The sequence below is a fragment of the Anneissia japonica genome, unplaced genomic scaffold (assembly GCF_011630105.1).
Source record: "Anneissia japonica isolate Jap-2015-1 unplaced genomic scaffold, ASM1163010v1 scaffold287726_len2788222_cov184, whole genome shotgun sequence".
Lineage (NCBI taxonomy): Eukaryota > Metazoa > Echinodermata > Crinoidea > Comatulida > Comatulidae > Anneissia > Anneissia japonica.
This window is the reverse complement of record NW_022705125.1, coordinates 680,885-697,409: the sequence shown is the minus strand read 5'-3', so window position 1 is coordinate 697,409 and position 16,525 is coordinate 680,885. Positions and strand designations below refer to the sequence as shown.

Genomic DNA, 16,525 nt, shown 5'->3' with positions numbered 1-16,525 from the left:
AGCAGGGAGTTGTAACAACTCCCTGGTGGAAGGAAGTGTCAGAGATATATTGCTACCGCCTTCTTCGATTCTTCCTTTAAATTTTCATTGTTATTGTTTTATTGTTATTATTGTTATTATTATTATTTTGTTCCTATTACTATTATTTATATTTATTGTTATTATTATTATTATTATTATTATTATCATTATTATTATTATTACTATTATTATTATCATCATTATTATTATTTCATTATTATTATTATTATTACTTTTTTTGCTCTTTATTTTGTAATTTATTGTAAAGCGCTAGTGAACTTCCGTTTAACCGGCGCTATAGAAAGTTTTAAAATCTATCTATCTGTCTAGTGGAATCCGCAAAAGATTCACTCCCCAGAGGGTTTTCGTCGTTTTCTTGTATCTAGGCTACGTATCAACTTAGGTTCATTCAAACTACTTCACTATCTGGCCAGGGTACTTACTACTGGGCGGAGAATCGGTGCACAACAAGTGGTCAACATAAGACTCTCTCTGAGACCCTTGACCTCGATTAAAGGGTTAACAACTTATCTGCGCCACATCCTATTCCTATATTAATTATATACTTGATTCAGCTTTACGTAGTAATAATTATATTCAGAAGTCCGTCTGTGATAGTCTGTGTGGTAACTAATCTTACATATCTCCAAGTGTATAAATCAAATTAAAGTTGACATCATAATGCATGCAATTGTTTTTACCTTTGAATGCCTCAAGTTCCATATCTTCCAATATCGTATATGTATATTACCGACTCTCTGTAAAAGAAATTAATAATGTCCTTGATGTATTATGTTTATTACAAATGAAAAATGAGTAAACGGTTTTAAATTACTTATTCGGACGTCACCTTGGTGGATAGTCCTTAATTGCATTATCCTTTTGTTAGATAATACTTATTTATTTAAAAGATTATTTCTTTTATATTTGTTAAAAGCTCCAATAACGATTTTTATCCGAGAGTATACTATTAATGCGGATACCATCTCGTGATGAAATGGAAAGCCACAGTAAACGGCCGTATGAAATAATGATTTATTTCCTCGTAAAAACTAATCATAAATGACATTACATATTATCTTATTTAATGAAAATCATTAGAAATATACCTCGATGTTAATAGACTGTCTACAAAAAGGACAGTACATCTTTGAAGAATATCGTGATTTGAGTAATATGTTGGTGAACAGGTCTGTTTAAGCCTACTTGACTATTGTGTTATCGGTATCCGATTATTAAAAAAAAAAAAAAAAAGATTTTTCAGGAGAAAATATAAAGGGGCTAGCGAAGTCTGCAGAGCAAAATTGTAGTATAATTAAATTTACGTTTAGATTAGAAATCTAAACTATATATATTTTTATTTTCTCATTTAGGGTGTTCTTAAAATCACACCTTTGTCATGTCAACTTATGTATTATGTTGTTAAATGAGTCTATTGAATAAATGGAATGAGAAGAAAAATTGGTGGTGGATGAAAATAAAAATTAAATTAACCAGATAATCTAAATCAACTAGAGTAATATTTATACTTACAAATGATACCGTTTAAGAACGCCTACTCGCACTGGCAGGTATATAAATCCTGTTTTCTTTCTTCTTTAAGGAAGAGTACACAAAAACTGATGAACATACTTCATATACTTAAGACGTACCGATATACTTTACAAATTCAATCTTCAATCACATCGTATTCGATAGTTTCTTTAAAAAAAGAGTACAAACTGAGTGAAGGTGGAATGTATATGGAACAAACTCACTTTCTGAGGTGCGGACCGAGACGCGAAACTGTACAATATTTGAGCTGCGCAAGTGTACCGTACCGTATGCCTACAGAGTTGTATACATCTGCTGTGATTTCGAATTCTAAACTAACCACGACTTTTTCTTGGTGGGGAAACTGTAAGCTAACAGTTTTTGTTATGGTAATGAGGATTTTTGAGAACAGAGAGTTCTCTGGACTCTCAGATTACTTGGTTTAGTCACTAGCATTGTTATGCGTTCAAGTGTTTTTCTTATGTAAACGTGTTGTTGGAAAGGGGTTCGCTCGAAGGTTTCACAACATAGACCTATACATTCTTATACATAAAGAAAATATAAAACACTGCAGTTGAATAACTATTATTGTATGCAATACAATAATTTTCATAACGATAATATATAATCAGACCTATACGTATGAAGGGGCCTATTATTGTCATAGTAGATATTGCCGGTATACATTTATAGTTGATTTGTGTTTGTTTATAGTTGTATACGGTTTGCTTAGTGTACCTCTATATTTTTAACAAGGCCCTGGCTTCATGAGGGTTCCTTTTTGTAATCTGTTTTCGATTTATGTTCGTTAATTTTATATTTATGGCTATTTTGGCAAATATAGAATTTTTTTATTTGTATATAATGATAAAACATATTAATCATTCTACCAAAAGGTATATATAAATATGTTATATGGTATTCAGTATTTCAGTACTTATTAGAACTCACTTTCAGAACAGTGGCACACATAATACAATCAAGTAACCATTATACAAAGAACAAAAATTAAAAAATAAAAAAAAAACAAAGAAAGCAACTGATTGGCGAGATAAAAAAAAATTACAGTATGGTATAAACCTATTGTTTCCATTATGATTCAAACCAAAGACAATCCGAATATTGTTTGGTTGTTCTACTACCAGATAGTTAGGCCTACAAGTATGATACCCATTTGATACTTTCAATAGGAAACATTATTCGCAAAACATTCCGTAGTACACAAGGAACAGATAATTAAAGTAATAATAGGAAGGAGTAAACGCTAGGCTTGTAGAAATCGGGTTAAGAAAAAATATCTGTCTCCTTCGGGATTTTACCCCTATGCCCATTGTTTGGTTATTCCAGGGAGATGTAAAAAATATCTCCCCCCACCCCCACATGGTTATTCTACCTACTTTGACGAGGCTAAGAGCTGGTGTTCTCCATTGAGTTTCACTCGTTCTGCTCAAATAGTGCATCTTATAGGCCTGTAATAAACAGACAAATCACGTATGGATTCGGTGTCGAATCTAATTAAACCACCAATTCGATACAATTGAAAATTAATAACAATCCAATGTGGTGTTACAACTAGGAAACATGGGACCGCTCTGAAAATAAGTCCCTTTACACGGATTTGGAGGGTCTTCCCGTTATCTCTTAACGTTTTTCTTGTAGGCCTACGCTTTTTGTTCCTCGGGCCTATATTTTTTTTTTATATGTACTTGATGGATATATAGAATAAATCAAATAAAATCGAGGTAAATAAAAAAAAGACAGATCATCAAGCCTAGCAATCAGATAAAGCATTGATTTTATAAAACCGTAGGCTTACTGTATTAGTATAAAGCCAATGTTAAACACATATACAAGTTCATATATGCGGGTTTTTACGAAAAAAAATATATGAATTATCAGTTAATAATATATGGGTAATATGGATTGAATGAAGTGTTACATGCATGAACTAAAACTAGATATAAATAAAGCAATTACAGTACATAGAAATCTATTCCAATTCCATTATTCGAAATGTTCATAGAACTGTGATGGCGAAAGCATAGGTATTGGTCAGGCAGAAGAGTTCACACCAACCCACAGGGTTGGGGCTGAGGCTGCGATTTTTACAGGATTTAGCACTTTTATACGCTCGGAAATACCAAATAGCACACTCAAACTTCAAAAACGATTTTCGAAGTATCATGACTTGACAATGTAAAATGTTTCATCCTATGAAGCATTTCGATTTTCATAAATCAAATATTACCACATCAGGGAATTGGTGACTGAGGTTCAGAATTGTTTAGGATTTAGCACTTCTAGAAGCTCGGAAACTCTCAAATTTCAAAAACTCTTTTCGAAGTGTAAAAACTCTACAATGTAACATATTATGAAGCATTTAGAACTATAAATAAAATATTATCGCACATGGGATTTCATAAATTATGGACTTACAGACAATAGGCTATGCGACTGTTATTGACATTGGCAGTCGTTTCTCTACCGTAACTAGTCTAGTAGAACTGTATTAACGTCAAGTACACTGTACTTCGAAGTTAGCTAAACTTGAATTGATTGCCCAGGGAGGGATCATAGATAGCGAGCCAAGGGCCTCAGTCCCACCAAGTTGGGGCAGAGGTAAGAAAATATTTGGCACCTCTAGATGGCCGGAAATGGCATTCAAAGACACATTTTATATAATTTCCTTTACACTGTAGCCCATTTACCAATAGCTAAATAGATATCCGGGTGTATCCAGGAACGAAACAGAGGGCCCAGGAAGGGACCCTCAAAGATAGAGGGTCCAAGAACAGCCCACTATGGTTCGGGGTGAGGTACCGTAATTTAAAAAAAAATGATTTTGGCACCTCTAGATGGCAGGAAATGGCACTCCCAGGCTTATATTTTAATATAATTTTCTTTTCTTGTTTTACATTTTTTTATCATTTTGAAAAATATAGGTCTAAAAGGAGTGGGGGTGTTTGCAAAATTTGCTCTTAATGCTCACGTTAATAGCGTTTTAGCGCGGTACACTTAATAATAATAATATTAATAACTTAATAAAATGTCACTAAAATTAAAAAGTAGGGGAAATGTTTATTTTTTTTAATGAAAAGTATTAAATCATAAAAATAATAAGTTCTACCACAGCCAGTGGGTTGTGTGTGGTCAAACATTACCCGCTGAGGTAATATAGTCGACAATTAAAATCGAATAGAGTAAGCCTACAGTCGAACATGAGTGGAAAAAAGTAATTGCAATAGGTGACCATTTTTTTTTTAAAGAATAAACATAGAGCTCATATCATACGCATTATGTATACACGGCCTACATCATTGTAATTTACAATACGTTCGTCAATATGTACCCCGTATTGTCTTCTAAACAACAGTTCATCGACTTGAATTCAGTCGAAACGTTGGTGCTGTAATGTGGACCACTTGCTTAATATTTAATAGCGATGTTATTGTTTTGAATCTATTATCCAGCAAAATAATGCACAATACCTAATGGTCTGCTAAACAAATTCCATGTTAATCGGCGAATTATCTTTCTATTCAATTCGCATCCTCACATCGGGGTTGTATCAATAGCACGCATTCCTGAACCGTAAGATTCGTATCCGAGCAACCACACAAAAACATACACGGTTATTTAGCAAGTGATTACTGCAGAGGTTCCGAATGATTATATTCGTGCACTTTTTAGTAAACCATTATTCAACGACATTTTGTGCGTCGTATTCATTGGCAAAAACTGAAATATGCCTACGGACGTCTATTAAAATAGTGATCAATAGGTCAACTTCGAGATTTTTATTTTTAAAATAAATTTATGAAAGTCGATTGCCTTTCAAACATAAACCGATTAAAATCTCAGTAAAGCAGCTTCAAGAATGTGAGAATTTTTCTATTTTAACAATTAAACCCCATCACATCGTATGATTATCTACAAACCAGATGAATATTTTCAACTAAGCTTTCATGACGTTTTGGAAAACCAGCTTCATATCATTTATTATTGACTAGCAATATATTTGCTCCTTCGCTAGTGTTTGTCTGCTCAGTGGTGGCAAGACCGTCAGTGGCGTAACGGCGAGTCCATGGGCCCCTGCTGAAGGACTTTTGTGACAGCAAATTTTGCTCAATCAGTTGTCAACAATAGTACATCTGTGCTTTACTTTGCCGAGTAGCAATAAGAGGAGCTCGGACCCCTTGAAGGGTGGGGGGGGGGGGGAGCTTACAGGCGTTACGACAAGCACGGAATATAAACTCCGACGATCTGAACATTCAGTACATACCTATTAAATACATTTTGAGAACATATGAAAGTGGGTTTCTGTATACAACCTGTTAGACGTCATAACGAGATATGGGGCATACTTCAAATTTAATATATCATTTATAATTAATTAGGCCTCAGTTACTGGTGGAAGTATTGCTTGAAGGTTTTTTCATGAACAGAGAAATTAAGAAAGCAATCGGATATTTTATTCATACTGCGAAAAAAGATCTTTATTGTTACAAACCAATCAATGATACATAATATGAATAAATTTCATCATTTCATTATTTATTTGGTCAACAATACAAAAATAAATGGGGAGCCAACCAAATTGAACTGAATCACTGTAGCACTGCTTTTTGGCCCAACCCCAATCACAATACAAGAAAAAGAAATTACAGTATTTAAAATAAAAATCACAAAAGCAAAGAATCAAAATGAAAATGAACCTTTTGAAGAAAGAAAGATGGGCTCTCCAGGACTGCAGCATCGACTGAAGTTCTAGGAAGCTATTCCCACACTCACGGCAGCCTAATGGGAGCCAAGTGGAAGAAAGCTTGAGTCCTGGATTTCTGATGTATAAAAAGCACAGGCGATCTGTGTGTCTAGGGGATTGATGTTAATACAATTTAGAAACTATGCTGTAGTCTAAGATGCCTACCAACACTTTAAAACAAAAAAATAAAAAGAAGTTTATCCCTTCTCACAGATAAGGACGACAAAGACCATGATAATAATCTTTGTCTTTGTACTAACGATTATCTTTCATCCACAGTGATACAGAGAACACATTTCGAATATAAGCACAACAAAATTTCAAATATTGTATCCACAGTAAATCTCAGACCCAGAATCACATGCAATAACACACAGGTATATTAAGCAAGTAGTACAGTCGTATTCTATACACAAGATTGTGATTATTACATGAAAGTTCGAATTAATTCTTGGAAATAAATGTACCAGGGTCTGTAACATGTATTGTTTCTTTTTACAGAAATTACATACATAGTTAGTACCTTCAGTGTACACAAAACTTCCTGTTAATATTCTGTAAAAGGGTATACATGGATTTCTTAAAAATCAATGTCAAGTGAACGTTGATAATTTCATGGAACTTCCAACCAACCAATTCAATTTTTTATTTAGAATGTTAATTTATTCATAGAAAAAATAGAACAGTTCTACTGTCTCAATGGTTCATTCTTCTTACAGCAGAACCTAATTACATCATCCCAATTTTATATGTCATTCTATATTTTCAGCTGTGGTCTATAACAAGATGAAGGTCGCCGAGATAGCGAGAGATTGCGGGTTTGATTCCCACCAGAGACCTCTTTTTTTCATACAAATATAATTAAGAACTTTCGTTGATGAACGTTTGATACTATCTACAACATCATGCAACTATATATTTGAGCACTGTACTATTATCTTATTTGATTTATACATTATTTGTGTTGCCAGTGCTAATCAGTAATTTGATTTTATATATATATATATATGTATAATGATATATAATTTTTTTTGATAACTCACTTGTCCAGAGACATATTTTAGATTACTACTTACATACAGTATAATCATGTTAACTTGCACCTGTACACATATCTGCTAAGTGTGATCCCACAAAACGTTTGTGTACTTAATCATTTAATACGATTTCTCAGCTTCGAAGTTCAAGTTAGTTTATAACTTACATATAGCTCCAGTTGTGTACGAACATAAATGTCAGTTGTGTGACGGTACCTGGGAGTTAGATCAGCAGCTATACGGTATTGGTTTCTGTGGTATGGTATGACACTCGCCTTAATAACAGAAGTATTAACAGTTGTTGCCTTTACCCTATCATTGTTATTAGTGTTCATTGTTACAATGAGCTGCATATGGGTATATATTTTTTGAATTTTCTTATATTTTAAAAGTATTTTTGTATGAATAAAAGGTATAATTCAAAGAGTTGATCTGTCATGGAGGTGCTACAGCTGTCTGCCTCTCAAATCTTCACTACATTATAGAACTATAGAAGAAAAAGAAAAACAAAAACTAAATCAAAATATGTTCATAAGCTTTTCAATAATATATTATGTATAGAATTCAGTATTATGACGATTATGATGTAGGGCAGGTCTTGAGAGAAGTAATGTGTGTGGTGTATTGAATTTGTCCTCGCAGAAAGCGAATGATCATAGCGCAGGTAAACGACATTAAACTAAACCATACGATGAGGTTAACACAGTGTATTTGTGGACTAGTAAAATGATACATCACCCTTCTAAAAAAAACCCCTAAATTTCAAAATTTCTAGGCATGAACAAATTCTGGATCCCCCCCTGACCAACAGCTTAAACGCCTCTTGCAAATGATGGTGCGCTAAACCCTTTACTGTATACTTAATACAGATATTGTAGGTATCTCCATAGTTTCGAGCACATGTAGTGATTATTGCCAGTTTTCATTTCTACTTTTAATCAGGCTGTTTCACCCACTCGTTTTCTTTTCTTCCTTTCCTCTTTTCCCAGTTATATTACTACTTTCAACAATACTGTATGAAATAATATTGAATATTGAAAGCTGCTACTTGAAATGATAGATCTATTATATTAGCTTTAAAATGATTAGTATAAAATGTTTTATAAAGACCTTGAATTAAAATATTCTGCAATACACCACCACACTTTTTCCACAAAAAATAAAAAAACCTTCATTCACAAAGGCCCACTATACATACATACCATTCCTGAGTGTCAATCTAACTCAACAACTGACCAATGAGAACAAGGCCTTGGACATGTGACCATCCCACAAATGCACAAGTTTAAATAAGTTTGTGCTATTGTTCTGCAGGACATTATTATTGTCAGTATCTAAGGCTCTGTGTACATTATCAAATATTATAAGTCAATCGTGATGGCATCACTGCAACTCCCAATGTTATTTGCCTATCCCCCACAGTCCAATAATTTTTCAATTAGTGGACGCCTGGCTTGATTTGTTTAGGTTCGGTGTGCAACAAAAATTGCTCATTCTTTCGTCACCGTGAAGACATCACGCACCGCGATGAAAATTGAATTGTAATTGAAAATTACTTTCGTAAAACAAGCTTAATTAGAACCCGAAGAAAGTTACTTCAATATTCAAGTACGAACAATTAAGGAATTCATTGAATCAATGGACCCTCATAAACAAAACAAACTGAACGTTTAATAGGAATATTCTAGACCTATTCTAAAGACTCAAGAAAGAAATTTAGATGTAGAGACCTACAGCAAGGCAGAGGCCGCCGAGGCGATTGACTTATAAAGCAAATAGTAGAGCATGCATCGTACACTAACAGAAAATTACTATACTTAGGTATATATATTTAATGCATTCATAAATTTCCTTCGGGCCTTGCAGGCCAACTGGAAATGTTTTCAAGCATTAAATCTAACCTTCGTATAATAATTTTCCTATAGTGTGCTATGCAGAGCTCTACTAATTATTTATTATGTGACAAATTTGTGTGATGTACCCATATACAGGCACGATGATGTCATATTACACCCAAATATGGGCATAACATATTTATTTGTCACACAAAATTTGATAGTGTGAACAGAGCTCAATAGTTGGGTGCTTAGCAGGAAGGTTCATTACTGAGTGGATATGAACCATCTTTCAAATTATGTTATGTACCTTTAACATAAACCCAACAATGGCACATAAGAGGGCTCCATATATGATCACCGAGGCCTTCCCACTTTTTCGGGATTTTGACAGTAACCAAAATAACCAGCTGTCTTTCTTCTCACTATATGGCGGATAACGGATTCTGCAAAGGAAAGATGAATTGCATAGATGGTCAATGATAATGAAGCAATGAAAAAAAGAAAAAAATAGAAAGACAAGAAGAAAAGAAATATCAATACTACCGAATAAGCTTATATTTTGCTCGACTTGCCATTCTGGACAGCACCACCAATGAGCAAGTAAAATTAGAGATAAAAAAAAAACTAAATTAAGTATGGCGCGCACTAAACAGCGAGTAAACAAATTTAGGGCCTGGAAACCTAATATTTTCCATACAAATAGGAAAATAATAATAATAATAATAAGCTCTAAACACACTATCAAATTTTGTGTGATAAATAAATGTGATGTGTCCATATTTTGGGTATAACATGCCTATAGATGGGCACATCACATAAATTTGTCATAGAAAATTTGATAGTGTGGAGAGAGCCTTAGATTATACCCAAGAATCTTCTGTGAAAGAAAGTTTAAAATGTATCCGAACATTTTAAATGACACATCAATAATGCAATCAGGTTGGTTATACTTTCTACAATGGGTATAACTTGTAGAAAATAAGCTTTCCATAATCTAAGAAACAGGAGAAAAATTAAATTAATGACAACTTAATTGTGTTTAGTAAAAATGATAATGTAACTGTCTCAATGCTGCTGTTAAATATGGGCATATCAAATTATGTTAGTTAGCTCTAAATAAGGATGAAGGTGGACAGACAAACTTGGCATGGAATAGCAGATGCAACTAATGCTGTCAGCACTATTGAGGTTTATGTGATAAATATATATGATTTGTCCACATATATGGGTATGATATGACATCATCAGACCCATATATGGGGCAAATCACACAAAATTTGTCACATACAACTTTAATAGTGTGGTCAAAACTTCAGATAAAGAATTGAATAAGCCTTCCTCTTGCTGTTGAGAGAAATAGGTGAGAGAAATATGTTAGATAAATGCAAGCTAACCAAAAAAAAAAAAAAAAAAGATGATGTTTAAAATTATTATTAATTATTACAGTTATTACTATTTCTTAATGGCATCATACCACAGGGGTGCATCTGTTTCATGATCAATTGAAACATAGGCCAATCCACCATTGAATATTCATACATAGCGCATTGCTTTCAGAAGAGGTGTTTAAGCCATTGGTTCTCCTGTCAGCCTTTGGGCTCATGTGCATGTTAAAGGACACATTGAAATACAGTAGGCAAGTACAAACCAATCACCCAGAGGCTAAAGCATTTTTCAGTACATTAGAAGCAGTTATATGAGGAGGTAGATGAATGGAACACACATAATGAAGACAAAGTAGCAGTTTTTTTTTTATATAGTTTGAAGCATGTGGATGAAGATAGACTGAAAATTTTCTAATAACAACTGTACATATGAAAGCAAGTGGTGAAGTATTGCCTTCTATGTTGAAGCCTGAAAATGCACACATTACCTGTATCCTTGAACAAGCCTTGCTATCTACATGAACCCAAGAATATAAATGGGTACCTGATATGATGTAAGTGGTGTAGTTCTGAGCTAACTAGGAATATTCCTAAAGGAGCGAAAGAGGCTTCACACCACGGATAGCATAAGTTATCCCATGGCTGGGGGTATACTGTGATATTCACAGATAAAGATGCAGACCTCACTGACAAGAAGATTGTTTATCTATTTAGGTACATGTTTTGAAACTATAATATTGTTCAGAATGTCCTGAGCTGTTTTTTCTATTTTAAATTTTATTGCCGTTGTTACAATTGTGGTAGTTGCTGCCACTGTCGTCACTGCCACTGTCATTGTCATAATCGTAATTATTATGAAATAATCTGTATGAATGACAAATGTGCTGCTTATAAATACTATCAAGGTTATCATTAAATGTACAATATGATGAGAGACACTGCGTGATTGTAGGATTGGGACTTCATACAGTACCATCTGTTTTTCCGAGGAGACTTTTGCATCAACCAGAAAAGCCAGCCGTCTTTATATTCAGTATATGGTGGATAACGAACACTAAGAAAGAAACAGACAAAGCTAAATTTAGTGCAATACACTATACAAATACAACACAACTATAATAGTTTAGCGGTCCTAATTACTGCTTACTTTGATAGAAGGAAAGTATGATCGCAGGTAACTAGGCTGAACACCACGAAGCATTCAAAGCGTTATCGCTTTTAAAATAGCCGCCACAGCCCCATTATTGGCAGGGTCGGTGTCACTGACAAATCATGGTGGTATGTATTATTGCCACTTTAGTATTGTTGTAAAATATGGTTGACAATTTTGAATGTTAATACATTTTATAATTGTCTTCTAATGGCAAAAAGGTGGAAGTTTAAAATAAGTATAAATTCAACATTCAACTAAAGGGGCGCTCATCTCGGCACATGTACAAAGCGTGTGCGTACAGTCATTTAATCTTTACTATGGCATCAACAATTCGATACACATTGCGAGTAAAGCCATCAATTATTAGTCTATGCATACTATTAGTACTATATAGCATAGCATGCACTGTGCACGATGGCACGTTTACATGTGTTTGCTATAAGAATAGTACTATTAGTACTATAGCATAGCATGCACTATGCCTGGCGGCACTTTTACATATGTTTGCTAACAGAGTAGAGAACATGTACTAGAGTAAAGCATAAGCAAAGAGACAGACAGAGTAGTTAAACTTTTGTGCAAAGAGACAGTCACATTATTCTAAGAACTGTGATGTTTGCATGTGTACAGTGTAATCATTAAATGAAAAGAAAAAAAACAATACAAATATTTCTTTCTTTCATAGTTTTTAAGAGGTAATAAGTCTGGAGAACCACAAAATTTCAATGAAACACCAAAAGTACTTCATTATTAAGCAATTATTTTCAAGTTTTGAGGACGCAGCTGAAAAAATAGGAAAGCTGAAGGCAAATTTTGAAGGAAATAATGACCCAGACAGCGTTGTACGATGCAGCCCAATAAAATTCATCGTCGGGGATAGTCTAAAGACGCAGTGAGAAATATTAAACATATGTCTGTGTTTAACTCACACAGATCAGACGTGACAACAAATTGAGTCGGGCTGCCTTGTACGATGCTGTCTAAGTTTGCCTTTAGGGTTATATTGTAAAACAGTGCTGAAATAACCTGAAAATAATTACTTTATTATCTCATCTAGCCCAGACCATTCTAGTTCTTATTCTAGGTCTAGGCTTGTTAACCACAACCAAAGCAGGGTTGAATAGGCATTATATTGCATATTTTAGGCTGGGACTAGCAACAAAATATTTTTAACAAATAATTTATTACTATTGAAGGATCCAACAGGTTCTCAAGAAAAGATGAAACAATTCAGCTTCTGGTTGATTCACATTTTTTTACTGAATAAATTCTAAAATCCTACGAAAAAAAATTGACAACCATTCAATGTAAGGTGGGATTTTTTTTATACCTTGTTTCGCAAACTCGCCAATATTGATTATTTTGAATAAAAATAACATTTTATTTTCGGCTACGAAAAAAATGGAAATTTCAAAAGGAAACAAAAATGTGTTTCTTTATTTTTATTATGCTCGCCATTACCTTGAAATCTCTAAAAATAAGATATGTATATTTTCTTTTATAATTATAAAAATTTAATGCATATTTCTGTCCCATTACTACACCGTTTACATTCACCAATGAAATTTTGTTTTTATTTTCTCCTCTGTCTGTTTTTGACAAATCATTTGCTACTTAAGAAAACAAAACTTTATTTTTATTTTTTTCTGCCCTCCTCTAACAATCTATAAAAAAATAAGTTTGAAAACAAGGTATAAAAAAGTTTTGCCTTATTCAAAATATAGGAGTATTTAAATTATTTACTTAGCTATAAAAGACAAAATATCTTTAAAAATTATGCGTGCATATTATAGCAAGAGCAAATATAAATAATCATACAATATTTCATTACATTTTAATTATTTCAATTATGTTACAAAATGCATTCTTAGAAATCTACTCACGCATTCAATGATTCCAACTTTTGGTCACCGATGACAACTGCCCGCTTATGTGAAAATGCATCAAAAGAATGTTTTCCATGATACGCACCCATGCCACTGTTACCAATACCGCCAAATGGAAGAGAGTCAACTGTAGGTTTAAATTAGTTATTATTATTTGTTGTTGAATTTATATCATATAACATTAAAAGGTTCCTCTAATATTCTATAGGAATCCAACATGTGGTGCAGCAGCATTTTAAAGATTACGGGTTTTGTCTGAGGTTAGCCATTTGTTTAAGGATTGTCTCTCTCCATCCGTGAGTGTAGGATTGACCATATAAGGGGTTAGCATCTCAAAACCAGCATAATGTCTCTAATTGTCAAACTATGAAATTAGCATTTCAAAATGTGGCAGTAATGTATACAGAAAAGCTGTAATACTTTTACCCATAACTTTGGTAATAGTATGTCAATTCCAGTAAATGACCTATCATTTTAAAGGTTACAATGTAAAGAATATGAATTCAATTTTCTTGTTTTGGCCACTGATGCCAGTTTTGCACGTAGGCTTGAAAGCCTAGCTGTACAAAAACCCTTGTCAATATATGATACATACTTTCTTACATATAAGAAATTGACCGGGCATTCTTACCAGCAGCATGCATAAGAACGTCATTGCCCGTGAAGCCACCACTCGTTGTCCGATGAAGCACACTCTCAACAACCTTCTTGTTATTTGAGAATGCATACATCGATAATGGTTTTTCACTGTAAAACACAAACAAAATTACATGTACATAAACTTAAAACATTCTCCATTATTCATGTTAATGATTGACATAAATGACCATCACAATCAAGGTGCAACATTATTAATTCTGGTCATTTGGTCTTTAAATTTGCAAACACAGACAGTCATTATTTTTTTTAGATGAAACTTTTAATAATCTTTCCCACTCCATGCTGTAAAACGCATAGAGGTATTTCACATTATGCACTATATAAATTGACAATTATTATAATTATTATTACAGACACACTGTGAAACCACCTCTGTTCCTGGGTAGCGTTTCTAGTGGAGCAAGCCCACTCGGCTTGACATAGATTGACATGCATGAAAAATGTACTGTCCAGTTAATATATTATGGTGATCTATTAGGCCAAAAATCCCCAAGCAATTCTTTTTACAAAGAAATAACTCAAGAACTTACCGACTATTGATAAAGTTTACCGCTTCATCAACGTCACCAACTTTCATTATTGGAAGAATTGGGCCGAATACCTCTTCCTGCATGACAGGATCATCGGGTTTAACATCAACAAGCATAGTAGGAGCAATGTACTTCTCTGTCTCATCTGTTTCACCTCCCATTTCAACCGTCCCGCTCTCAAGAAGCTTTACTAATCTCCTGTGACGTGGCAAAAAACAAATTTAGAATTAATCAACATTTAGTCCATGTTTGCTTTTCTTTTTTTAGAAAATCCTCCATAAGTTTCAATACTAATATTTGATGATTTTAGAATAAAAAATATTAAATCAGGTCTTTATTAAGAAAGATTGTTCACTGCTCATAGTATATGGCATCCAAAATCCTGTCATGCAAACAAAATGAGAAGGAAAGCCACTTTTTTGGGGGCAAGTTTTCCCTATAGCAGGGGTGGGCATAAAAATCGGTTGGAGGGCCAAATGAATTTTTATTTCACACTGAGGGCCGCATCCAAAGTTTGATGGTTCCAGTGTACTTCCAAAAACCTTCATGAAGTGCTTTTATACCACATTATTCTCAGTTTTAATATTACTTTTTATAGATGATCGGGCCATAAAAAACAAGGTGTTTTCTAGCTAAAGATGGTTGGTGGGCTACACACGTAGAGTTTTTAATTCGTTTTTGCGGGCCACAAAAAAATTACTGCCGGGCCGCACTTTGCCCACTTGTACCCAATATTCTGATGCGCCACAATCATACTACCAACATGATACGCTACTTACAATTTACATAAATTGAAAAAATACTTACTTGAAATGCCGATCATTCACAATTCTTCCATAGTCTTTAGATTCTTTTGGATTCTTAATAAAAAATAGAAAAAAGTGTGTAAATTCATATTTACTAATTTTATATTTTCATTATCCTTTAATTTATGATTTGATAAACATGATAACTCCATGTTTGTATGCACTGATAATTTAGCCTCACCTCGCCGTAAAATTCTTTCACAGCATCCTTAATGGCCGACACAAGTTTATCCTGAACATCCCTGTGCACTAAAATGTAATCAGGTGCAATGCATGTTTGTCCAGTATTTACATAGCGCCCCCAGGTTATCCTTCTACCGACAGTATAGAAATCACAGTCCTTATCGACATACACAGGGCTAATGGATAAAACACACAATTAGCATTTATAGAATTCATATTAATTTAACAACAAATTAAAAATGTATAAACTAACAAAATTTTAAGACAAATAATGTAAAAACACTAAAGCCAAATAATGAACAATAGAGTACAATTCATATAATTTCATTTTTTCATTTCATTTTTTTAGGCACGAGCGCCAAGGATATGCCAATTAGTGAACTTAATCACTATTGTAGGTGGTATATCCATTAAACAACAGGGGACTGATTGGGCCCGTATACCGGGGTAACCCCCTACTCTTCTCGAAGGATGTACTGGGTTCTTTAAAGGGCACACAGGACAAATGCGTACACTAGCCCTATGGTTTAAAGTCCTTGTCTGAGAAGACTTGTTCCACCACCGGAACCATTGGCGAGTGAGCTGTTCGAACCAGCGTCGATATTATAGCTGAAGGTTGCGGTGCCCGACTTAACCGCTCGGCCAATTAACTCCCTAATGAAGCTGGCCACTCACTACGTCCAACGATTGTAGGCCATGCGATTCTACGTAGAATGCAACGCCACAACGAC

General features: G+C 33.9%; 2 protein-coding genes across 5 annotated transcripts in view; both read right to left on the bottom strand.

The window, feature by feature from the left end:
* LOC117105248 (transcription factor RFX4-like) overlaps positions 1–1,883 on the bottom strand; it is an 11,106-nt gene extending 9,223 nt beyond the window's left edge. Inside the window, exons 1-2 of one of the 2 annotated variants that reach the window (XM_033246334.1) lie at positions 1,555–1,883; positions 723–779 (exon numbers count right to left, since the gene is read on the bottom strand). In XM_033246334.1, coding sequence (XP_033102225.1) covers positions 723–744 — 22 coding nt within the window. In that variant the 5' untranslated portion in view covers positions 745–779; positions 1,555–1,883. The remainder of the gene's footprint in view (positions 1–722; positions 780–1,554) is intronic. The other variant, XM_033246335.1, reaches the window with a different exon arrangement.
* A 4,140-nt stretch (positions 1,884–6,023) lies between these two features.
* The window catches only part of LOC117105234 (aldehyde dehydrogenase family 3 member A2-like), a 28,833-nt gene continuing 18,331 nt past the window's right edge, over positions 6,024–16,525 (bottom strand). The window contains exons 8-14 of one of the 3 annotated variants that reach the window (XM_033246314.1): positions 15,793–15,970; positions 15,613–15,665; positions 14,806–15,003; positions 14,247–14,362; positions 13,613–13,742; positions 11,550–11,630; positions 6,024–7,840 (exon numbers count right to left, since the gene is read on the bottom strand). In XM_033246314.1, the coding sequence (XP_033102205.1) occupies positions 7,828–7,840; positions 11,550–11,630; positions 13,613–13,742; positions 14,247–14,362; positions 14,806–15,003; positions 15,613–15,665; positions 15,793–15,970 (769 nt within the window). In that variant the 3' untranslated portion in view covers positions 6,024–7,827. Of the gene's footprint in view, positions 7,841–9,498; positions 9,635–11,549; positions 11,631–13,612; positions 13,743–14,246; positions 14,363–14,805; positions 15,004–15,612; positions 15,666–15,792; positions 15,971–16,525 lie in introns of those variants that run through there. The other 2 variants (XM_033246313.1, XM_033246315.1) reach the window with 2 other exon arrangements.